This window comes from Thamnophis sirtalis, unplaced genomic scaffold (assembly GCF_051295495.1).
Source record: "Thamnophis sirtalis isolate CommonGarterSnake01/CBP01778 unplaced genomic scaffold, rThaSir2_p1.2 scaffold_1, whole genome shotgun sequence".
Lineage (NCBI taxonomy): Eukaryota > Metazoa > Chordata > Lepidosauria > Squamata > Natricidae > Thamnophis > Thamnophis sirtalis.
Window position 1 is genome coordinate 64,353,010 of NW_028261381.1, and position 26,776 is coordinate 64,379,785.

The following is a 26,776-nucleotide window of genomic DNA, read 5'->3' on the forward strand; positions in this document are numbered from 1 at the left end:
AGGACCTGGACCGTGTGCCTCCCTGGCGGTTGATGTGCGCCTTCATTGCGATGTTGTTGGTCAGAACCCGCACGTGATGACCCTGAATGCCTGTCTGAAACCGAAGCAGGGCCAACTGGACCGCCCTCAGCTCCAACCAGTTGATGCTGTGCGCTGCCTCGGCCGAGGACCACCTGCCGTGAGCTATCTGGTTGCGGAAGTGGGGCCCCCAACCGTACAGACTGGCATCTGTCGTGATGGTGAGCCGGATTGGCTCCTTGAACGGAGATCCCTTCTTCAGTGCAGGAGACAACCACCATCTGAATGAGCGACACACCTTCATGGAGACCGGAACGAACCTCGTTGAGCTGTTCTCGTTGGCCCTTTGATAGGGCAGCAGGAGCCACTGGAGGGGATGAGAGTGAAGACGTGCCCACGGAATGATGGATAGGCACGATATCATCTTGCCCAGGAGCTGTGATAGCAGAACGATCTTGGCACGAGGAGATTGCCGCACCTGCATGGCCATCTCCCTGAGGCTCTGCACCCTCTCTGGTGATAGGAAGACCTGGCAGGCGACGCCGTCGATGACGGCCCCTAGATGCTGAAGCCTGGTCGTTGGGTGAAGATGGCTCTTTTCCAGGTTGATGGAAAAGCCGTGACTCCAGAGAGAACCTGCATAGTGTACTGCAGATCCTTGACCGCCTGCCGGGGGGATGATGACTGGATTAGCACATCGTCTAAAGAGCAGTGCAGCCTTACTGGTCGTGACCTAAGGAACCAGTGCTGCGAGGACCTTGGTGAACGTCCTGGGGGCCGATGATAGGCCAAACGGCATGGCCCGGTACTGGTAGTGCTTACTGGCGTAAGTGAACCTCAGGTATCTGCGGTGGGCTTTGCATATGAGCACGTGGAGGTAGGGCTCTTTTAGGTCTATGGAGGTTAAGATGTCTGATGCAGCCCAGGATCGACTGGAGGGACTGCATCTTGAACCTCCGATAGGTGACATGATAATTTAGTCGCTTTAAATCTAGGATCCCACTCCACCCTCTGGAGTTTTTGGGGGCCAGAAACAGGATGGAACAGAACCCTGTCCCCTCCTGATCAGGAGGTACCAGCTCTATGGCCCTGATCTCCCTGAGATGTCCTATTTCCTGTTCCATGAGGGATCTTTTGAGTGGGCACGAGGGAACGGGACACCTGATGAAATGATGGGGAGGAAGAGAGAGGAATTCTAGGGTGAGACCCAGTCGGATCGTTTGCAATACCCACTGGTCCGACGTGACCTGCTCCCATTGGGCATGAAAAAATTGGAGCCGCCCTCCTATGGGAGCTGATTCCCGACAGTCACTTATACTTTCTGAAAGGGCGGGAGTCAAATCCCCCCCAAAAGGGTCATCTGGAGTAATACGGTTGGCGACCTCTGTCCCGAAAGGACTGACGGTCCTGGGACCTGTCCGCCTGCTGGTTGAATGGGCGATGCGACCGAGAAGAACTGGAAGAAGGTTCTGAGTTCCGAAAGGACTCCCTCCTGTAGGAGTAAAAGCCCTTCTTATCGGATTTCTTAGAAACCGACGGCATCATCTTCTCTTTGTCCTTATTTTCCACTAGGACTGGATCCTCCTCGAAAAGCTTAACCCCTTTGAAAGGGGCAGAAACCAACTTCCACTTGGAACGCATGTCCACGTTCCAATGTCTCAACCACAAGAGACGCCTGGTGGTGACATTCGAGGCCAGGGCCCAAGAAGCGAACTTAGCCGCACTGAGGGTGGCATCAGCAGTATACTCGGTGGCAGCCATGATTTTATTAATCTCCTGCCTTAACTTGGTATCCTTAACTGGAACCCTCGCCATTAACCTCCTTAACCAGAGGAGAGCGGCCTGGAAAGAAAGGAAGCCGAGGCAGACGTCTTAATTGCTGATGTGGCCGCCATGTGCGTCTTATGACATGCATTCTCAGATTTCTTATCCTCAGCCTTAAGACCCTCTAACAAATCAGGCAGAAGCACAGATGTTGAGGTGAGGGCCACTACCGGAGGATCGATAGGTGGCAGCTTAAGTAAATCCTCCAGGCTGGCATCCACAGTGTACAGCTTCTTATCATTGCTAGAGGGGGTAGCCATTGTAGGAGGCTGGGCCCATAGTTTCTGAACCAAATTAAGAAACATCTTGGGGATAGGAATGATCTCCTGGACCGAGACCGGTTCCTCAAACAAGTCCCCAGACAAGTCATCCAGTTCAGCAGGAGCTTGAACAGGTGGAGTGGACCCCATACGGGTGGCCAGCTTGGCCTTGTCCAAAATGGTTTTGAAATTTGCAATGTTAAATAGTCCCGAAGAAGAGGGCTTTTGAGCTGCTGCACCTTCCTCCCCCGAGAATTCAGCCTCCTGAACAGGCAGAATGTCATCCCCCTCCTCCCAGTCCGAAGCCTCGGAACCTGAAGAGGAATGGGGGGAAGGGATGTGGAGGAGAAGCAACCACGGGAACTGGCTGGGGCTCTAGGTGCTTAGTCTTGCGGGTCCGTTTACCCTTGTGCAACATGCCCACTTCGATGCCCTGAGAAATGGCCCTGTTGATAACTTCCTGCATTTTCACTGAAAGGTCAGGCCCAAGATCCTCCATGGGCTGAGCTCTGGGTTTGGGCCTTGAAGGCGGAAGTTGAGGGCCCAAGGGACCCGGGGCAGGGCCTTCCTCTAGATCCGAAGGGCAAGCGAAAAGATCAGCCTGATCTACCATCGAGGCCCCTAGAGATGCTGCCCTAGACATGGAAGCTGTGGGGGAAAACTCCCGGCCCTCATCCTCGCTGTCTGAAACAGGCCTTGGCTGGGCCGGAGAGACTTCCATGGCAGGCTCTTCAGGAGACACCGTTTGGGAGGACTGCGTTTGGTGCTGGGCCTTGGAGAATTACTTTCCAAGGGCCTTTTGGTGACGCAATGTATCCTTGTCTGGCCCTGATCCCTGCTTAGGGCCTGGCCTGGAGTATGCTTTGGAGCCCCTTATGGCCTCCCTGGCAGCCACACCAGCCTGCCTGGAAAAAACCCTGGAGGAACCCCCTGCCTGGGTGGAATCCTCGGGAGCCTGCTCAGCCATTATTAAACTGTGGAGCAAATATAATCAGGGGCTACCTCCACTCACCACCTTGCAAAAGCCCTGCAAACCAACAGACGCTCTGAAGAGACGTGGGGGGGGGGGGGGTTCGCAGCAGCAATATCCAGCAGGTGGAATAAAGCCCGAGCGTTAACAGCTCCCAGTGCTGCAGGAATGAGGCTTGTGACCAGTGGCCCCAATCCTTGCTGCTCAGGTGAAAAGGACAAACACCAAATTGCCAGCCAGGCCGGACAAAGAGTGGCTTCTCGGGGCTCCTGCTGTGAATCAGGCTGCAGGCAGTTGCGGCACGAGGTTGAAATCAGAAACCGAAACTGCAAATAGCTCCCTAAATGGTGACCGGAAGATCTAATTACTTTAAAAGTTGCCGCCAAGCCATCCGGAGCTCTGAGGCACCGCACCTGCACGCTGGCCACCCAAGGCACGGACGCCAACCACAGGAGCCTCAGTGGGGCTTTCCTCTTCCTCAGTGAGGGTCGCAACAGTGCTGGCGTTGGCACTCCGACCCACGTGCTTGCCCCAGCAGCTGTCTGCGTTCCGTGCGGCGCCTGGGAGTTAAGCAGGACGCCGGAGAATCGAAGAGCGAGTTAGGAACGAATTAAAGAAGTCACATTACACTCACTCAGCCTGATCACCCCTAAACTGAAAATACTCACAGTAAATGCTCAAGAGAGTCCAAGTTAATAAAATAAATGAAGAGAAACTTTAAGCGCATTCGCTGGGCTAGCTGAATTGAAAAATCTGAGGATAATCAGCACCAGAGGCGTGGCTTAAAGTTTCAATTCAGCTCTGGGCAGTTTGGCTGTATTTAACCCGTGCTTGGACTCTCCTGAGCAGCGCCCTGGAAAATGCAGTATTTTATCTTTCATCCCAATGCTGTGATGAGGAAAGGAGGAATTACAAGAGCTGCAGTGGCGCAGTACTACTGGCTACTTCTGCTGATCACTGACTGACATCAGTTTGGTAGATCAATTCTCACCAGGCTCAAGGTTGACTCAGCCTTCCATCCTTCCAAGGTGGGTAAAATGAGGATCCAGATTGTTGGGGGCAATATGCTGACTCTGTAAACAGCTGAGAGAGGGCTGTAAAACACTGTGAAGCAGTATATAAGTACTATTGCTACATGCTGAGTTATAAGTCTTGCAGGAATAGCAAGAGTATGATAAATTATTCTTGCTTTTCTGAGTTTATGCTAAAAGTTCATGTATGTTTTAATACAGCTTACATAGCAGAATAAATAAATTAGTATGGGGAGGCTGAAGATAGCATTTTATTAAAGATGGGATTGCTTATCCCATCAAGTTATTAGTACTTTATATTTATTTAGTAAATTCTGAACTACTATCTCTATATCTCTCTGTTTGTCTGTCTGTCTGCCTACCTACCTACCAATTCTTATAGGTGAAAATCTGCGTTTCATTCATTTATTTGTGATTTTGTACCATTTTTGCTATAATTTTCATTTGTATTTTCAAACGCTCTATTATTATAAGCATCAATTGAGATTATAAGAAGGGGCTGAATTTTTTTTTTAATTTTAATGTTTATTGAGTCCAATAGCATCAGAAAATAAAAATTGCTTTGTCACAGCAGTTAGGTGAAATATTCACCTTGGAAAGCCAGTATGGTAAAAAGGGCACTCACCTTTGCCTTCCATGAACACTACAAAGTTGGCATTATATTTGTTGGTAGAAAGTTTTTCTTCGAGGTCAAATGTTCGCTTGCCTTCAATTTCATCATCTGAGATGCCATCATCCTCATAGCGTCGTCTCATAGCACCACGCTGTAGAAGCAATTGCAAAATATACGTATAGGATGAACCACAGGGAAGAATCTAGTAGCCAGGTAGTTCCCAAAATAAGCTATAGACATTTTAATTATTTGTTTTAAAAGAGACAAAGATAAAACAAGATAGAAAACAAATAATTAATGTTGAACAAATTACCATTTATGCAGTTGCAGTATCAAAACACAAACACAAAATAAAATAAACATTTTAACAGAAAACTCCCTAAAACCAATAAGCTAAATGTATATAAATCAAGTAAATATAGTATATATTCATTTAACTACAATTTATCCAGTTAAACATTAAAATAAATATTTTCTTGTGAAATATTATGAAATATAGGTCATAGTGTCAGTTTTGATTATTAAAAATCTCCAGTCATATCAAATAATTACATAACTTTTATTCAAGTCTTTAATATTCAGGGTAATACTTTTCCAATTTTCTAGTACAGGTAGTCGTTAACAAATAATCATTTGTTTAGTGACTATTTGAAGTTACAATGGTACTGAAAAAATAGACTTATAATCCAGTTTTCACACTTAAAACTGTTGTAGCATCCCATGGCCATGTAATCAACATTCAGGTAGTTGGCAACTGGATATAGTTATGACAGTTGCACTATCTGAGGGTCATTTGACTATCATTTGTAACTTTCCCAGCCAACTTCCAAGAAGCACAATCAATGAGGATTTGCTTAATGACAGCATGATTCACTTAACTACTGCAGTGATTCTTAACAATTGTGGCAAAAAGGATGAAAAGTGGGGCAAAACTCACTTAACAACTGCCTTGCTTATCAACAGACATTTTGGATTCAACCGTGGTTATGAGTTGAGGACTACTCGTATCCAAGTTATTCCTCATTCCCATCCCATGCCCTAAATAATATTCCTCAAAAAAGGTCAGATTCCACAATTTTATTTTTAATACCATATTTCCCTGAAAATAAGACCCTGCCTTATTTTTTTTGCCACACCTGGTCTTATTTTCAAATGGCAGGATGTCGTCCACTGACTCATCTCATTTGCGCACGTTGCCCCCAGCCTCTTTTTCACTATCAGAGGCCTTCAGGAACTTCTTCGTCTGGCAAGGCCAGCAAGGCTTTCCTAAAGGCCTCTACAGATCAACCCGGAGCTCTGTTATTGGCTACAGACTCCTTCAGGAAAGCCTTGCCAGCAGAAGAAATGGGCCATCAAGGCCTGTGTCAGGGTGTGCAAGGTCTGGCTGCAATAGCAATAGCAATAGCAGTAGACTTATATACCGCTTCATAGGGCTTTAAGCCCTCTCTAAGCGGTTTACAGAGAGTCAGCATATTGCCCCCAACAACAATCCGGGTCCTCATTTTACCCACCTCGGAAGGATGGAAGGCTGAGTCAACCCTGAGCCGGTGAGATTTGAACCGCTGAACTGCTGATCTAGCAGTCAGCTGAAGTAGCCTGCAGTGCTGCATTTAACCACCGCGCCACCTCGGCTGCAACTGTCAGAAGGTAAGTAGCAGGGCAGCTCCACCCCACCCTAGCTTAATTTTTACCTGTGCACCCTGGAGTGGGTAGGGTCTTAATTAGGGTTTATTTTGGGGGGGGGGTTAGGGCTTATATTGGGCACACATGTAAAAATCAAGCTAGGACTTAACTTTCTGAGGAGGTCATGTTTTCGGGGAAACATGGTAATACTTATATTGATATCCATCTTATATACAATAACCTTGTTTAAATTCACAGTAAAATTGACATAGAAAATAAAACAACACTGCTACAGACTTCATGGTGCGCCAATGAAACAGTACTTCCACCATACATTTGCAACACCATTCACATCTTAAATGAACACCTTGGGGAACAATCAGCTCTTCAGGGCTTTTCAAAGGGCTTAAAGGGTAGGATCCTTCCAGAAGTCACAAGGCAGGCTGTTCCAAAGGACAGGGCAGCTATAGAGAAGGTATATCTTAAGATCCTGCCAGATGACAACATATTTTTAAAAATGCAAATTGGAAACTCTTTATGGATTATATTCTTATATATGGATTATACCACATTGAGTTTGCGTTTCTCAACATGAAGCTTTAATTCATTAGTTTCTGCTTGAATTATTTTTCTCTTCTATTGTAATGTTATAAATCTAATGTTATAAATATTTCAGTGACTATTTCAATGTAATAGTATGTATGTAATATGATTACAAATTGTAAACATTTTATTACTCAGAAAATTTAACATACTGAAAATAAAAAAGAAATAAAAATATTATCATTATGAATAATATTTTAAGATGTCAATATTGCAAACAAAATTACTTATCCAAAATTGAATACAAAGCAAAAGAAGCACTTCCTTTCATATCACAGTAGTAGTTATATGATAATAGTTTCATGTGAAGCTAATGCCTTAAAACAATGCAATCTCCATTGTACTATTACTTAGTGTGTGCATGAGTATTGACACATGCATAGATACATGAAGCCAATTGAACAAAGATTAAAATATCTGAAATTGAGGAATAATAATAAATAATAATAATAACAATATGAAGGAGCATTCAAAGGAATGTTGCAAGCGCTTTAGGGAGCTGAGAAGAAGAAAAAAGAGCATTAGAAGAATATCTGAAGGACACTGAAGAAGATGCACTGAAATTAATACACCATGAAGGCTTATTAAATACCAGAGACCAAACTATAAGGCCAAATGAAATGTATCACCATTAATCAACTGTTAAAGGAACATCTTTACACCTGTACCTTTATTATTAAATAGCATTTGCCTATTCCAGGTCTTTGGGAAGGACTTGATAGGCGAACAAAAATGCCAAATCTAATCTAAACTTCTGGCTGACTGTGTGTCCAATCATAATACTGAATCAGATGACAACATTTAAAGGGGGGACGGACGGACTGGAGCATGTCCATTTTAACTTGGTGGGAATGGGCAGATAGCCACAGAGATACCACTTCTGCAAAGAGCCTGGTCCTGTGACATTCATGTTTTTAAAGTAGATAACTAGCAAGTTGAATTGTACATAAAAATAAACTGAGTCACCAGCTCTTGCAATAGCAGCAGGATGCCTAGAATTTCTTGTGCTGCTGCATTCTGGATCACTTATTACTTTTGGATGATCTTCAAAGGCAGTCCCATGAAGAGCATACTGCAATAAACTAATCAGGAAGTAACCAGGGCATGAGTGAATGTCAGCAAGGCCTCCAAGAATGGGTGCAATTGGCACAAAAGATGAATTTGTGCAAAGGCATTTTTCCTTCAGCAAGAGCCACAAATCTAGAATGAAACCCAAAGAGTGCACTAACTCTTGTCTGGAAGAGAATCACACCATCTAAAGTAAAAAAATAACAGCTCTCCAGAAATTGTGACCAATAAGAAGCCTCTGCAGTCATGTGACCTGGATTCGATTCCTTTAAAATGGCAGCCATTTTTAGTGTTGTGACCTCCTTTTGGGACCCAAAAGCTGCCTGCAGTTAGAACAGGCAATTTCTGAGGCCCATATGGTCATGCAGTTTTTTCCCCTTTGGTCACATGACCAATCAAAATTCAGGGACTTTGCAGCCACTGTACTACTTTTTTCTTCCTCACTGCTGCCAAATGGAGAGAGGAGTAAATCTCTTGTTGCTTCTTTCATTGCTGTTGCCTTGAGGACTGGAGTAGTGTACTTGCCTTTGTATGTACTTTAAAAATATTTTTTTCATTATAGTACTGTGCTTGTTTCTAAGTATTTTACAAAGATAAAGTATTTTTCATTGCAGGTAATCCTTGACCTACAACAGTTCATTTAGTGACGGTTCAAAGTTACAACAACACTGAAAAAAGGGACTTATGTCCATTTTTCACACTTATGACTTGCAGCATCTGCATGGTCATGTGATCAAAATTCAGATGCTTGGCAACTGGTTCATACTTACGACTATTTCTGTGTCTCAAGGTCATGTGATCACCTTTTGCAACTGTATTACTAACATAACTGCAGTCATTCACTTAACAACTGGTACAAGAAAGGTCATAAAATGGGGCAAAACTCACTTAACAAATGTCTCACATAACAACATAAATTTTGGGCTCAATTGGAGGTGTAAGTTGAAGACTATCTGTGCAGTACTGTAAAGTCCCTTTGCATTATACAGTATTTGCATTATACTCTTTGTTTGCACGTGTTTGAGATTGCTGCACAAATACTGGACAACATCTATAGAAAGCAAAGATATTGTAAAGTTCTTTATTGCTCTACAGTAACTGTGTTTGCTTTTGCTTTGAGGGTTAGTGTGTACTGCTGTAGACTGCTTGTAGAACAGCTGATGGGAGGGCAACAGGCAGGAGAGCCATTCAAATTCCCAAGCTCTTGGTTTACTTAATAAGAAGGTCATTTAATAAAGAAGCAAACAGCAAGCCTGATCTTCGTTCACTTAATGACCTGGTTAGGTTACTTAACCAGCATAGTAAAAAATGTCACACAAATGTACCAAATTCAATATAGGACAGTTTTGACATATGACCTTAATAGGCAAGGTCCATTAGGGTCACACTTTGAGGACTACTTATATGTAGGATTCATTACTTTCTTAAAGTTTCTGAAACTTTTTATTCTCAGGATCTCTTCCCATTTTTATAATGTATGAAGGAGGTTTTGTTTGTATTTACTGCATTAAAAATTAAAATTAATCTATTCAAGGAATGGTTTATTGTAAAATAATAAAATTAAACCCATTGGATATTAACATAAATAAAATATTTATGAAAAATATTTTAATGAATAAAAAATAATGAGAAGAGTTACACTGTTTTGAATTTTTACAAGTACAGTATCTTCAATATCTGGCTGATAGATTATTACAGAGAATTAAGGGTCCTCACACCATACTTTAAGAAACAATGATCTAGGCAAAGGGGATTGAAATATTTTCTTAAATTCAGAGCAATGAGATAACATTGTTTAAACTCTTCCAAGATAAACAAACTAGTATGTGCCCCAGTCAGTTCCATAGGACCTGCCAGCTGGAGTCCAACTCTGCTTGAATAGACTTCACAGCAACTCTGCAAGGGCTCTCTTTGCCTCTCCTTATCTAAGAGTGACCTAGTAATCTAAAACAGGGTCCACTGGGTAGTTATCTGCAGATACAATAAGAGTAACAGAGTGAACTTACTCTAGTCTAGTGGGAAAAAAAAGACTAGGGGTGATGTAATAGCAGTGTTCCAATATTTGAGGGGCTGCCACAAAGAAGAGGGGGTCAACCTATTCTCCAAAGCACCTGAAGGCTGGACAAGAAACAATGAATAGAAACTAATCAAGGAGAGAAACAACCTAGAACTAAAGAGAAATTTCTTAACAGTGAGAACAATGAACCAGTGGAATGGCATGTCTACAGAACTTGTGGCTATTCCATCACTGGAGATTTTTAAGAAGAGATTGAACAACCACTTGCCTGAAATGATATAGGGTTTCCTGCCTGAGCAGGGGGTTGGACTAGAAGACCTCCAAGGTCCCTTCCAATTCTGTTATTAACTCACTTTGCTGTTTTTTTGTCACATGTTAAATCCTAATGAAGGCTCTTACCTATATCTGGTTGGCCTCACCTTTCATCTTTCTTTGGGCTGTAAGTATCTCTTAGGTCTGTTCATCTCCCAGAACTCCTATGTAGACTAGGATACTGTGCAGGATACATGATTGCAAAGTCCACAGAGGAAGAATTATTGGAATATGCTCATTCCAAGCTGTGATTAAGGCCTTGGCTGAACCATGAAGTAGAGCTTGAGGAATAACTCCAGGTTTTCCCTGAAACTCTATTAGGTTCATCAGTAACCTGGGATAGGCCAATCAAGAAGTCTAGATGTCCTAGAATTCCAGGATCAAAAAGGCATAAGCTGTCTATGGCACTGACTGAAGTTGACATCCCTGAATCTAAGATCATGATGTTACTGTGGCTTAGCTTAACCAGTAAGAGAAGCAGTACAGTACATACCCAAAGACTAATCAACAATCATTCCATACATTCTAATTCTGCTTTTACATATGAATAAAGCAAATAACCCAGAACAGTTCAGAACACATCTCAAGAGATTGGCAATGTTACGGTAAACATTTTCCTATTTCCATAGCATTTTCTATTTTTCCTTATCTGTTTAATATTTTTATTAAATGTAATAAATTTTAATAATTTTATTTATAGAAACTAAACTGTGTTAGTTAATTAGTTAAGATGATTTATTTCCTATAGGCAGCTTTGCCTATATGACAAGGTTAAAATATATTCATTCTACCCACTAATGGCCCAATTCTTCTGAAAAATGTACTGTGTACACTAAGCTGTATATAAAAATAAACAACAAAACCAGTGCAGCAATAAAATATATATTGTATATACCTGATAATGTACATTTTATGCATTATTAAGGTGTAAGAGAACATGTTATAGTCCTCTATCCAAACTTCAGCGCTTAATGCACACAAGGTTTTATTGAAACCAACAGACTCAAAGATAGGCAGAACTGGTGTCCTCTTGTCCCATCACTTTCAATTTGAGAATGTGCAGCTTGAATATCTGCAGAGAGCTACAATGAGCCATGTTATTATGGCTCATATAATGTAACATTATTAGTCTGCAGAAGTAGGACCCCAAGTCATTTAATTCACAATTTGCAGGTTGTCTTGTTTGTTGGGATCTCCCAGATTCCCTAGAGATTTAGAGCATCCCTAGATAGACTGTTTTATTTGCATTATGTTGCTGTAGAAACATAAGTGGATGTAAACAAGATACATGATCTCTAACTAAGCTCTGCTTTCAAAATCACATCTGAAAAAGCCTCAGCATCCAGCTCAAAAGACAGAAGAGTATTTGGCTTTGCTCAGCTTATGCTTAGACTGTTTCCTATATCAAAAATCTCTGGACTCCATACATAGTCCAAGATGGTCCTAATATATAGTTTAGCCTATGTTTGAGCCTGTTTTATGTCATTGTGTTGAGGAAATCAACAAATATTTTTGATTTAAAATATTTTGTCAGCAATTTATTTTTGTACCACTGGCAAGCTTTGTAAAATAAATGCATCTTCAGTGAATATTTAATAATCAGATTACAGTTTTGCCCACTGATAAAGGGGAATAAACATCAAAAAGAGTTGGGATTGGGGACTCTCAAAAGACCCTATTCTATTGGTCATGCAGGCAGTATAGATGTCAGGGGAAAAAGATGAAACGAGTTTAGCAATACTAGCATTTCTGACCAATACTATACCAAGTTTACATTTGGAAACAATGGCTGTTCTGCACTTACTTTAAATATCCCAGTGACTATCAGTTATTATACAAAAGGGAGGTACTAAAGGATACCCTTTTTATTTTATTTTATTTTTTTACAAAAGGGGCTAAAATCTAGCAGTGTGTATCATGGAGATGATAAAGTTTTACTCATTCTTTCTGTTGATCCCCATGTAACGTCAGTCCGTCTGTCTGTCTCTGTCTCTTTCCCTCTCATTTGGTTGTGTTATGGAATTGAAAATGTCCTTGAAGTTACTGAATTTAAGATTTATAAGGGACAGAACAAGACTAAGCATGAATGATGAAAAGCCAATGTATTTCTAGTCCAGCTGTTGAGTGCAAATGAAAAAAATGGAACTGATCTATCCAAGCACCAGAAATAGGCCAATAAACAGCATCATACCCCTGCCCTTTGGAATCCCACCTCCCAGAAATTAGATTGGCCTGGGACCTGCTGGCCTTTCCCAAGATCTTAAAGACATAGTTTTGTCACTTGGTGTTGCCATCTCAATGTGTGGCAGAGCCTATGCAATGGTTATGTTGATTCACTGCTGTTGATTTTATTTGTCCTTTTTACTCCTGCTCCTAATCATGTGTGTTGTTTGTAATGTTATGTGATTTATGATGTTTTTAATGGTTATTAGCCACCCAGAATCATGAATTTGAGAGAGGCAGCCATATAAATTGATATAAAAATGAAAAATAATTAATTAAAAAGGGATATTTAGCTAATGGGCTGATCACATGGAGGTGAAGAACTTGAGGAAAAGACCGTTGGCTTACCTGAATGGTCGTTTTCTAGGTGCTGCGGAATGTCCAAGCATGGTTTAACCTCAGCTTGCTGCCCAAGGAACTGAGTTTTAAAACTGATTGTAGCTCCGCCTCTTGGTTGCCTGAGGCTCAGTTTCGAAAAACAAAGAAGGTCCATAGTCCATAATTCGAACCAGTCAAAGTCCAAGACATGAGGTACAAAACCACACCTCGTGGCCCCACCTTAAGGGTGGGTTTGGACACTTCGCAGCGCCTAGAGAACGACCATTTAGGTAAGCCAACGGTCTTTCTCCTAGGCGCTGCTTGGAGTGTCCAAGCACGGGACATGCCAAAGCTATGTCGAAGTCGGGAGGGAAGAAGAACTGTCCGGGGTCACGGTGCTCGCCACAACTCTCTGCAAGACTCTCCTCCCAAATGACGCCTCAGCGGAGGCGAACGTGTCAAGTCTGTAGTTACAGATGAATGGAGACGGACCAGACCACGTAGCAGCACGGCAAATTTCTTCAATTGGCGCTTGAGTAGCTCAGGCGGCCGAAGTCGCTGTGCTCCTCATAGAATGTGCGGTGATACGAGGAGGAACCGGTCTGGCCTGAGTCTCGTAGGCCATCTTGATACTTGCTCTGAGCCAGCATCCTATGGTGGAGGACGTGACTTTCTTTCCCATAGAAGCAGGTTGGAATGAGACAAATAATGCTTCCGACTTAACAAAAGGGAGCAGTCCGCTTCATGTAAATGCGCACCACCCACCGAACGTCCAACTTGTGCCACATTACCTCTCTCTGGTGCCGAGGACGAGGACAGAAGTCCGGAAGTATCACCTCTTGTGCCCTGTGGAAAATGGTGTTAATCTTCGGAACGAAGGCAGGATCCAAACGTAAGACGACTCTATCAGAGTGGAAGATGCAGAGGTTGCCTCTAACTGACAAGGCGGCCAACTCCGATATCCTGCGGGCCGAGGTGACGGCGACCAGGAAGGCAGTTTTAAGGGTGAGGTGGCGCAGACCCACCGTCCGCAACGGCTCAAAGGGGGGCGCGGCAAGGGCCTGCAATACAACAGTCAAGTCCCAGGTAGGGTACCTATGAATTGGGGGCGGACATATGTTGGAGGCCCCTTTTAGGAAGCCCTGAACCTGGGGATGACTAGAGAGTGGTAGTTGAGAGTCAGTGGACAGAATGGTGCCCAGGGCAGCCACCTATCTACGGAGAGTGTTGGGCGGGAGGCCCTTGTCCAAACTGTCCTGCAGAAATTCCAGGACCTGTGGGATAGTTGCGGATGAGGCCACTATCTGATGGTTGAGGCACCAACCTGAGAAGGCCGACCAGGTTGCTTCGTAAATTCTGATGGTGGAAGGTCGTCTAGAAGCTTGAATAGTCTGGATGATTCTGTCAGAGAAACAGTGAAGCCTCGGGAGGTCCCCCTTAAGTGCCAGATGGCCAATTGTAGCCACTGGGGCTCTGGGTGTTGGACGGCCCCCTGGCTGAGGGAGATTTGCTCCTGAGGTATGCGCCACAGCTGGGATACTGACAGGCTGACCAGGTTGGCGAACCAAGTCCTCCTCGGCCAGTGAGGGGCTACCAGAAGCACCTCCGCCCCCTCTTCCAGAATTTTCTGGATGACCCGCGAAAGCAGAAGAAGAGGAGGGAAGGCATACAGTCGATCCGGAGGCCAGCAGGATCATAACGCATCTGTGCCCTCCGCCCCGGGGCAGTGGAACCTGGTGAAAAACTGGGGGAGGTGCGCGTTGGCTGGCGAGGCGAACAGATCGACCACTGGGTGGCCGAACCTCCGGGACAGTTGGCAGAACAGCCTCGGATGCAGCTGCCATTCCGAGTTCTGGATGGTGGTCATGCTTAGCCAGTCCGCCGTTACGTTGTCTACGCCGGAGATGTGGTCTGCTCGAATTGAGGCCAGATGCCTCTCTGCCCAGCAACCCAGGCCCTCCGCTTCCGACATCAGGGCCAGGGACCGTATGCTGCCCTGATGGTTGATGTAAGCTTTGGCGGCTATGTTGTCTGTCAGAATCAGTACATCGTGGCCCCTGACCTGATCGAGGAAATGGCGCAAGGCTAGTTTTGCCTCCCAAAGCTCTAGCCAGTTGATGTTGTGGGTGAGCTCCGCCTGCGACCATCTGCCCTGGACCACCGACATCCCTAGGTGAGCGCCCCAGCCGAAGAGACTGGCGTCTGTAGTTATTATCAGGCGCTCCGGTTCCCTGAAACGACTGCCCTTGAGGAGGGCCTCTGACAGCCACCACTTGAGGGACCGAAGGACCTTTGGGGGGACTCGTATCACCCATCTGGAGTTGCTGGCCTTTCGCCTCTGGAGAGGGAGCAGGAACCACTGCAGTTCTCGTGTGCATAAACGCACCCACGGGACCACCGAAATGCACGACACCAGCTTCCCCATCAGCTGCGAGAGGGAGACGACCGACGCTGACCCGGTCGAGCGGATATTCCTCACCAGAGTCCAGATGCTGGTCACCCTCTCCTGAGTAAGGAAGACTTGGCAGGTCTCGGAGTCGATGATCGTCCCGAGGTGCTGGATTCTGCAGATCGGGGTCAGGTGACTCCTGGCGAGCCGTGGAACTGCAGGACCTTGATGGTGGTGTTCAAGTCCGCCCTGCCCTGCCCCCTGGATGACGAATGGATAAGGATGTCATCCAGGTAGCATTCCAATCTCACGGGAAGAGACCGGAGCCATGCAGCCACAGCGGCCAGCAGGTTCTCTGGGCAGCAGCCCTTGAGCCTGAGGGGCGAGCTAGGTAGCCAGGGATCCCCTCACGAGGAGCGATAGGCTCCCCGAAGCCCCACCGCCGCTCCACTCATGCACGTGCAAACGGCTGCCATTTTGGAAAGCTTAATTTGGCACGTTCTGTTTTCTGGGCTCCTGCCCTGCCTTAACTGCCCCAGCAGCTGCCTGCGTTCCCCGCGGCGCCTGGGAGTTAAGTAGGACGCCGGAGAACCGAAGAGCGAGTTAGAAACGAATTAAAGAAATCTAATTACACTCACTCAGCCTGATCACCCCTAAACTGAAAATACTCACGTAAATGCTCAAGAGAGTCCAAGCTAATAAACTAAATGAAGAGAAACTTTAAGCGCGTTTAGCTGGGCTAGCTGAATTGAAAATCTGGGGATAATCAGCATCAGAGGCGTGGCTTAAAGTTTCAATTCAGCTCTGGGCAGTTTGGCTGTATTTAACCCTTGCTTGGACTCTCCTGAGCAGCGCCCTGGAAAATGGCCCATCCTGTGACAGGGAAGTGATTCCTCTCTTTTACAGGCAATCTAAAAATATTTTTTTCATAACAACCTTTTAAACACAGCTATTTCCTGCTTTAAGATACCCTATAAGTCTTCAACCTCTGCAGCCCCATTTGGAAATTTGACATGTGAAAAAGTTATCAGATTTCTAAATGATAGCTGTAAATGGAAATCTCACAAAGTGATGTATGTATGTATGTATGTGTGTGTGTGTGTGTACATACACACAGTACTGTGCAAAAGTTGTAGGCAGGTGTGAAAAAATGCTGTAAACAAGGAATGCTTTCAGAAATATAAATAATGATTTTTTTTTTTGTCAATTTTCAAAATCCAAAGTGAGCGAACGAAAGAAAAATCTAAATCAATTCAATATTTGGTGTGACCACCCTTTGCCTTCAAAACAGCAGCAATTCTTCTTGCACACAGTTTTTGAAGGAACTCGGCTGGTAGGTTGTTCCAAACATCTTGGAGAACTAACCACAAATCTTTTGTGGATGTAGGCTTTCTCACATCCTTCTGTCCCTTCATGTAATCCCAGTAACATTCGATGATGTTGAGATCAGGGCTCTGTGGTGGCCATGCCATCACTTCCAGTACTTCTTGTTCTTCTTTAGGCTGACAATAGTTCTTAATGACTTTGGCTATATGCTTGGGGTTGCTGTCCTCTGCTGAATAAATTTGGGGCCAATTATACGCCTCCCTGATGGTTGTGCATGATGGATAAGTATCTGCCAGTATTTCTCAGCATTGACAATACCATTAATCCTGATCAAATCTCTAACTCCATTTGCAGAAATGCAGCTCCAAACTTTCAAGGAATCTCTACCATGCTTCACTGTTGCCTGCAGACGCTCATTATTGTACCACTCTCCAGCCCTTGAACGAACAAACTACCTTTTGCTACAGCCAAATATTTCAAATTTTGACTCATCAGTCCAGAGCACCTGCTGCCATTATTCTGCACCCCAGATCCTATGTTTTCGTATATACTTTAGTCGCTTGGCTTTGTTCCCACGTTGGAGGTATGGCTTTTTGGCTGCAACTCTTCCATGAAGACCACTTCTGGCCAGACTTCTCAGGACAGTAGATGGGTATACTGGGTCCCACTGGTTTCTGCCAGTTCTGAGCTGAGGACACTGCTGGGCATCTTCTGATTTCGAAGGATAATAAGCTTGATGTGTCTTTCATCTGCTGCACTAAGTTTCCTTTGCTGCCCACTGCGTCTACGATCCTCAACGTTGCCCGTTTCTTTGTGCTTCTTCAAAAGAGCTTAAACAGCACATCTTGAAACCCCAATCTTTGTCTGGGAGAGACCTTGTTGATGCAGTATAACTACCTTGTGTCTTATTGCTGTGCTCGATCTTGCCATGACATGAAACTGTCTTTTAAAACCTCACCTTGGTAGCAGAGTTTGGCAGTTCCTCATCCAGTTTTAAGCTTCCTACACTCCTCCTGTTTCTGTTTCAGTTCATGACTGGGTTTCAACCTACGTGTGACATTGATGATAATTAGCACCTGTTTGGTATAATTGGTTGATCATAAACCTGACTATAATCCTGCAAAATCCCTGACTTTGTGCAAGTGTACCTATGAGAATTGATGCTGGTTTGAAGGCAAAAAGGTAGTAACACCAAATATAAATATGTTTTCGTACATTTTCATGGGTGTAGGTATGCTGGTCTTGTTGTATTCGGGTCTTTTACCGTGTAAGATTGAGATTGTCTTGGCAAGGTTTCGTCAAGGTCCCCTTGCCATCTTCAGGCTGGTGTTTTTGGCTTCATGCTTGTGCGAGTAAGGCATCGTCGGAGCTGCCGTCTTTCTATAAATCTTGGTGGGGGTGTATGGAATGCTGGCTTTGTTGCTGTAAGTGGGTTGATTGGCTGTGTAGTTGCATCCTGATTGGTAGATGGAGTTGATGTTTGTAGATTTGTCAGCTGTTTCGTATCATCCTGTGTGGCTGAGGTGCTGGCTGTGTGTCCGTTGTTCTTTTGTGTTGTAATGACTTGGGTGGTGGGTGTGTTCTGTTTTGGAGATTAATTTGGTTCTTTCAAAATCAATTTCATGTCCTATTGCTTTAAGGTGCTGGAAAAGGGAGGAAGTTTTTTTTCTTTTTTACTGACTGCGTTCTTGTGTTCTGCGATGTGTGCATCTTCCCACCAAGAACTGAGACACAGAACAGGACAACAGCATCACCCTTACATCAAGGAACCACAGATAAAATCAGCAAAATTGTCAACAAGCACAAAATCAAGACAGCCTTCAGCACTGACCAAAAAATAGCCAACATCTTAAGAAACCCCAAAGACAAGATCCAGACACACAGCCAGCACCTCAGCCACACAGGATGATACGAAACAGCCGACCAATCTACAAACATCAACTCCATCTACCAATCAGGATGCAACTACACAGCCAATCAACCCACTTATAGCAACAAAGCCAGCACTCCACACACCCCACCAAGATTTATAGAAAGACGATAGCTCCGACCACGCCGAAAGCCGAAAACACCAGCCTGAAGATGGTGAGTGGGACCTCGCCGAAATGTTACCAAGATAATCTCAATCTTACACAGGAAAAGATCCAAGTACAACAAGACCAGCATATGTACATAGGACAAACGAACAGGAGAATAAATGCATGCATCGCAGAACACAAGAATGCTGTAGAAAAAAAGAAAAAATTTCCTCCCTTTTCCAGCACTTTAAAGCTACAGGACATGAAATTAATTTTGAAGGAACCAGGTTAATCTCCAAAACTGAACACTTCAACAAGAGCATAATTATGGAAGCTATCGAAATAAACACCCCCACAACGTGAATAAACGTGACGATGCCTCCCGCCTGCCAGACATCTGGCAACCAGCCCTGGTAAACAAACAAGCCCCACCCACCACTCAGGCCGTTACAACACAAAACAACAACGGACACACAGCCAGCACCAATCTACCAATCATGATACAGCCACACAGCCAATCAATTCACTTACTGAAACAACGCCAGCACTTCACACACCACCACCAAGATTTATAGAAAGACAGCAGCTCTGGCCACACTTTAAGGCAAAAACAGCCTGAGGATGGCGAGTGAGACCTCGCCAAAATGTTGCCAAGACAATCTCAATCTTACACGGGAAAAGACCCGAATACAACAAAACCAGCATACCTATAACCGTGAAACTAACTCCTATTCCGTTATATATTGTGTGTGTGTGTATGTGTGTATGTATATTTATATCTACCTGACTCTAATATGCACCAAAATAAAGTACAAAGTCTGATTTTTGGTTTTCTGCAAGACAAATAAATTGTTACTTTTAATACTGAAAGAGATTTTCATTCAAAAAAGCAACAAAAATGCAAAATTAAAATAATAAAATATCTAACATGTTTTGGTAAAGAAATTCTTCAGGGCCACTAGAATATTGTTTTCATTGTACTGTATCTTGAGATACCACATTATCAAGCTATTATGAAACAACCAGACTAACAGATCATAGTAGCCGACATTGACATTTTCAAAATAGAACAATGCAGGTCACTCAGTAATAACACTTAAAATGCCTGAAAAAAAATCAAGGACATCAATAAGTGAATAAAAGAAACTAAATTAGTTGTGTTTAAACCAACAGAAGCAGTTGTGGAAGAGGTATGATTTTTTTTCTAAGCAATTACCTATCATCTAAGTTAAAAGCATGGTGAATTGATATTTTTAACAAAGAAAATTTTGTGAATTACATGTATTGTAAGTGTATTAGACATATAAACAATTTTTAATGTAGTAGTCAATGAAATACAAAGGAATAAATTCCATCTATTTCTTCTATTCTACACAAAAGCCTACTAGACTCCTTTTAATTTGATACTTAAGGTAAAGGTTCCCCTTGCACATATGTGCTAGTCATTCCTGACTCTAGGGGGCAGTGCTCATCTCTGTTTCAAAGCTGAAGAGCCAGTGCTGTCCGAAGACATCTCCGTGATCATGTGCCTGGCATGACTAAAAGCTGAAGGCACATGGAATGCTGTTACCTTCAAACCAAAGTGGTCCCTATTTTTCTACTTGCATTTTTACGTGCTTTCGAACTGCTAGGTTAGCAGAAGCTGGGACAAATAACGGGAGCTCACTGTTACACGGCACTAGGGATCGAACCACCGAATGTTGTAGAAACTCAATCAAAGTCAATATATGCGTTTTTCAATTCATAGTTAAGTAAAGTATTATTTTTTACTTTAGAGTTGCTGTTGTGAGATGGACAGCAATATACGCAGATTTTTTTTTCTTTTTACGACCCTGTAATCCCTTTTATCAGAATGGAGTCATAGAGACTGAATGTAGCTGAGCCTTTACTGGCTGGATGCCCTTCCTTACATCTACACGGAGTTCATAGCAGATAGATTCTCTTTGCGCTATGCCATCTGTCGGGCTGCCCAGGATTTAATTCTCAACCTTCAAGTGGGAGGCAAACATCTTCACCTCTAGGCCACTGAGCTGCTCTAGTCATATACACTGATTAGTTATACAAATAGCTTAGCATGACATGTTTAGCGAAGATTTAGCAAAACAGTTAACAAAAAAACCCCCAGTTAAACTGGTCAGCTTTAAAGTTAAGTACCGTATTTTCACCCATATAACCCGCCCACGCGAATAACCCGCCCATGCGAATAACCTGCAGGTTTTCAAGATCGTGTAAAATGTTTCCCATATACCCCGCCCACTTATATAACCCGCAACGAGTAAGCCATTGGCAAATATTACATTAGCGCTATTCCATCGGACCTACCCATTAAAACCAATCGGAGGAGAAAGCCTGGGCGAGCTGGGGAGGGGTTGGAGGAACTCAACTCAAGGGAGAGATCTTGAAATTCAATAGGAAAAAAAAATGCTTGGGTTTCGGGACGCCTTCGTGAAAACCCCACCCCTGGCTATGGGCGAAGCGACCAGGAAGAAGCAGGAGGCGAGAGGAAGCCCGGATTCTGCAGCTCCTCGCCTTCTCTGGGCTTGGAAGTCCGGCAGGAAGGGAAGGGGAGGAGGAGGCGGCGCGGCTGTGGCTCCGTTTTCACACACACACACCCTCCCTTCTTCTGCTTTGCTCTGTGAAAGGGCTTCACTGCCGAAGCATTTTGGTTTAAAAAAAAAAAACCACAACACCGTCCCTTTCTCTCTCCAGTTAACAGGGCCAACCCAAGTGGTGCATTTTATCTGGGGGACGACACACACACACACGACACGTGCGGCAGGAGGAGCGGCGTCCTCCGCGCTCTCGGCTGCCACAAACGCCACGCAACGAGGGAATCTCCTTTGGGGGGGGTGTGAGACGCTGACAGAAAACGGGTAAGCAGTGGCCGCGTGAGGCGGCCTTGAGAGCTCCAAACGACCTACTGTACTGGCTGGCGAGGTTAGTTCTCTAAGGGCCGTTGAAAGCTCCGGGGAAACCCCTTTTTCCCCCCTCGGAGCCCCCGGTGCTTCCTCAACCCCCCCCCACACTTTTTCCTCTTTGGTTCACCCCACCCCCACCCTCAAGGGCCTGGGACTCTGGGAAAGTGTGCAGCTGGGGGGCTGGGGAGGAGAGAGCGTCTACCGTTCCTCAAGGGAGGCACTTCGAGCCCCGCCGTATCTGAGAGGCTCTTAGTCGTCGGTGTGGGAGAGGAGAGAAAGGTTAAAATGTTTTTGAAACATAAAAAGAATCCTTTGTGGGCAAACTTAAAGCTGCTGGGCTGCACGGGCTTGCTGTAAATTGAGGGCATGTTTTGCCTTTTATTTATTTTGCCGCCTCCCCTTCCCTTCCTCGGAGGGGAACGCTCGGAGCAAAAGGGACCCCCGCCTCGTTAAAGCCGCATCCGACGCTTCACCTACAAACGATCCCGATTCTCCCGCGTCCTTCCTTCCCTCCCTTCAATGTACTCTTTCTATAAAGAGAAGGGAAGCGTGACAAGCTCCGGGCAGGAGATGGGCTCGCGTAGAGGTACCAGAAGTTTAACGGTTTCACCTAAGCCACAGCTTGTCCTCTCTTGGGACAGCCTTCCGCCGACATTAAAACGATGCGTGAACTTGCGAAAAACTGTGGCAGGCACGGAGGGGAGGGAGGGAGCGAAAAAAGAAGCCAGAAACGGATATTTTCTCCCTCTCGTGAAGGGGGGAGGATCTGGTGCTTTCCGGCTCGGGCTCCTTTTCTCCCTTTTCCTGCTTGGGTTTCGGGACGCCTTCATGAAAACCCCACCCCTGGCTATGGGCGAAGCGACCAGGAAGAAGCAGGAGGTGAGAGGAAGCCCGGATTCTGCAGCTCCTCGCCTTCTCTGGGCTTGGAAGTCCGGCAGGAAGGGAAGGGGAGGAGGCGGCGCGGCTGTGGCTCCGTTTTCACACACACACCCCCTCCCTTCTTCTGCTTTGCTCTGTGAAAGGGCTTCACTGCCGAAGCATTTTGGTTTAAAAAAAACAAAAAACACAACACCGTCCCTTTCTCTCTCCAGTTAACAGGGCCAACCCAAGTGGTGCATTTTATCTGGGGGACGACACACACACACACACACACACACGGAGCCTCCAAACTTGTTTATCCCCTTTTATAGTTCCCAGAGCCACAGTTTCGCAAACGCTAGGAGCAAAAGGGACCCCCGCCTCGTTAAAGAGCCGGATGCGGCGAGGTTCAGGCGGACGGCGTTAACGACCGTCGCCCTTCTTCTGCCCTCAGCCCCGAGCCCTTCGGTTTAAAAAAAAAAAAGCTCGGCGACTAAGAGCCTCTCAGATAGAGCGGGAATCGAAGTGCCTCCCGTGAGGAACGGTAGATGCTCTCTCCTCCCCAGCCCCCCAGCTGCACACTTTCCTGTGTGTGTGTCATCTCCCAGATAAAATGCACCGCTTGGGTTGGCCCTGTTAACTGGAGAGAGAAAGGGACGGTGTTTTTTTTTAAAAAAAAACCAAAATGCTTCGGCAGTGAAGCCCTTTCACAGAGCAAAGCAGAAGAAAGGAGGGTGTGTGTGTGTGTGTGTGAAAACGGAGTACGGTAGGTCGTTTGGAGCTCTCAAGGCTGCCTCACGCGGCCACTGCTTGCCCTTTTTCTGTCAGCGTCTCACACCCCCCCCAAAAGGAGATTCCCTCGTTGCGTGGCGTTTGTGGCAGCCGAGAGCGCGGAGGACGCCGCTCCTCCTGCCGCACGTGTCGTGTGTGTGTGTGTGTGTGTGTGTGTGTGTGTGTGTGTGTGTCGTCCCCCAGATAAAATGCACCACTTGGGTTGGCCCTGTTAACTGGAGAGAGAAAGGGACGTTGTTTTTTTTTTTTTTTTTAAACCAAAATGCTTCGGCAGTGAAGCCCTTTCACAGAGCAAAGCAGAAGAAGGGAGGGTGTGTGTGTGTGAAAACGGAGCCACAGCCGCACCACCGCCTCCTCCCCTTCCCTTCCTGCCGGACTTCCAAGCCCAGAGAAGGCGAGGAGCTGCAGAATCCGGGCTTCCTCTCACCTCCTGCTTCTTCCTGGTCACTTCGCCCATAGCCAGGGGTGGGGTTTTCACGAAGGCGTCCCGAAACCCAAGCAGGAAAAGGGAGAAAAGGAGCCCGAGCCGCCGAGCCAGCCAGCCCACTGCCGCGAGGAAAGTGATCGTCCCAAGCTCTCCCTTTAGTTAATCTGTGTAAAATATTTTACGTATACCCCGCCCACTTTTATACCCCACAGGGGGGCGCTGTGCATGTTAAAAACGCATATAACCCGCGGGTTATATGGGTGAAAATACGGTACTTATTTTTCCTTTTTTCAGGTGAAGCATATGAAATCATAATTTTTACACACAGGCCCCATATACTAAAACAGTACTTTAATTATAACTGAATAAGAGACAAGACTATTTTCTATTGAAAACTGCTTGAGTATAGCTACTCATTTTTTTAAAATCAATTTTGCCTTTAAAAACTAGTTTTATGCCACCAGTTTTTGGAAACTTGTGTATTTCTGTTGAATCAACAAAATGTTGTCTTTCAGACAGTATTCTCTAAAACTTTGTAGTGATTCCAATGAGTGAGCAGTGTGAAGCCTGTAGGCTTCATAACACCTTAATAACCATTCTTTAATCCCTAATTGCACCATCAAAGTTCAACAACCTGCTTTTTCATTTTTGTTTTTCTTTGAAAACATGCAAATTAAGAAAAGTCTTAAGAAATGAATTTAGCACACAAATTTTCCCTCCCCCAGAAAAACAGATGAAATATTTTCAGCTATAACATAATTATCAATTTATTCCGCCCTCCAGTAGATCACAATAATCAAAAAGAAATATAATGCAGTATTTTTGTTACAAAATATTGTTCCCCTCTGTTGCAAAGGATTATTCAATAAAATTACTAAAAGCAAGCCTTCCCTACTTATACAAAAGTTTGCATGCTTCCGATCTGTCTCTAGTTGTCAATACAGTTCTTTGGGATACAACTCTCATTATTTAGTCACTATGACATAAGTTGTAGTCTAATACATCTGAGGAGTACTATGTTGTAAAAGTCAGCTATAGCAAACAGCAAAAAAAGTGATGTCAAACTCATAATAGGCTACAGTTTCTGTGAGTGACTACAGTTGAGAGAAACCATGCCATGTGAATTAAATAAGTATTTCAAACATTAGAGACCCTTAAATACGTATGATCTCTTCCTCTCCATGCTCTTTATATTGTACTCACTACTTAAATAATGGTTGTGTTCACATAATGAACTAATCTATGATTTGTTTATATGTTTTCTGAATAAGCAATAAACCAGAAATTTTATGGCTCAGAGTTTGTAGCCATTCACAATTATGTGCTTGGAGTGTAAGTGTGCAGGTAAGAAATTATTATATTAAAAATGAGTCTGCTCATTTGCAGTAGTTAAAATGTATATGCATAATAAAACCTTAATTTTACAAAATTTCATTCAGTAGAAATCAGATGCAAAAGATAAAAATTTGACTTCAGTCATTCCCACAGGGAGAATTCCATTTTTTGCTAAGTAATTTACCATACATAAATTTATATATGATTTGATACATTTTAAGCACAGATTTAACATTAGAGATTTTACTACATTCTCTGATCCTGTTTGAATTGGCTCTATTACATACATACATACATACATACATACATACATACATACAATTTGTTGAGTTGCTTACCTTGTCATTATATATTTTCTATAAAGTTCTCCCGACCTCAGTCCACTACTATATTAGATATTACATCTGTAGTAATATCTTATTTTGTTTTAAAGTTAACACTAATAACGCAATGAAATTCATGATTAAACACACAAAATAGATAAACTACAGCCAATTGTACAGCAAACAAATCATTATGAAGAAAGGTTTTTTTTGTAATTAGTTTCCATACCTATGGTCTACATTCACCCTTTTCAATCAAGGGCTCTATCTGCAGACATTTATTTTTGTCAACTCTTCTTTCACATTAAAATAAAATCTGCTCCCTAAACTCACTCCATGCAATATATCCCTCCTATCTTAAGCTTACTTCCTCCAAATGTCTGAAACCTAGTGAATTTTAAATTAAGGTTGGGCATCAACAGTTTTGTTGTTCCCATTAGATATAGGAGACAATACAATAACAGAGTTGGAAGGGACCTTAGAGGTCTTCTAAGTCCAACCCTCTGCTCAATACCATTTCAGACAAATGGCTGCCCAATCTCTTCTTAAAAACCTCCAGTGATGGAGCACCCAATATTTCTGATGGTATGGTATGTTTACTTAAGCTAGCTATGAAAAAAAAAATACAGGATAAAAAAAATACAGGATTAAAAAAAATCTAAAACAAACAGTATGTCGTAAGGCCCCAGGTAGAACAAGTTTATCAACAGGAGGAAAAACTGTCAAAGATGGAATTGGTGCTTTATCCTAAACTCTGCCAGACTTCTTGTGACAGAAAAAGGAAGAACTGAGATTTTACTATTCCTTCTCCAATATTCCTCTCCAACTGCAACCAGTGAGGAGAATTAGCTACACTAGCTACAGGGCTATGGGCATGCATGGGAATTGGGAAGGGCAACAAAATTGGATAATCTCTAAGAACAGACCTCGCTTTCTTGCTGTCCTCATATGGGGACATCTAAGATATCCTAACATTTCTGAGATATAGTCTCAGGGACATAGAACTGCAGCCAAAGAGTGCTTTTCAACTATTTTTGGAATTCCAGTTCTTCAGTAGTAACTGATATTGCTTTTTTAAAAACTTCAGTAGCAAATATTCTTTCTTCCCCTTTATATTTTTTTCTTCTTTCTACAATGCTTGAGGATGAATTCTGAAAACAAATAATAGAATGTATTTGTATGCACTTGTATTCACACACAAGTCCAAAGGCTCTCTTTAAAGAGATATTTGTTTTCAGCTTGGCCTACTCATTATAATAATCTATGTGTGAACCAGTCTAGTGTTATTAACTTAAAAACAATTCTAAAAATCTTAACTTGTATTGTATACATGCAATGAATGTGCATATATTAAAATTAGTAAGAAAACGTGTAGTAAAAGATTATTAGAAAATACAATCACAACTAATGCTGTTTTAAACATTAATCTTCTATCTTTAGTATTTAAAGAAAAGTCAAGCCTCCTACTAATTTTAAAATATGATGATGCTGACAATTAGTAGCAGTCAAA

The 26,776-nt window shown here is 43.7% G+C and overlaps 1 protein-coding gene across 1 annotated transcript in view; it reads right to left on the reverse strand.

Annotated features, from left to right (window-relative positions):
* KDM2A (lysine demethylase 2A) overlaps positions 1 to 26,776 on the reverse strand; it is a 78,470-nt gene that overhangs the window by 46,385 nt on the left and 5,309 nt on the right. Inside the window, exon 4 of the mRNA XM_087713909.1 lies at positions 4,729 to 4,867. Coding sequence (XP_087570035.1) covers positions 4,729 to 4,867 — 139 coding nt within the window. The remainder of the gene's footprint in view (positions 1 to 4,728; positions 4,868 to 26,776) is intronic.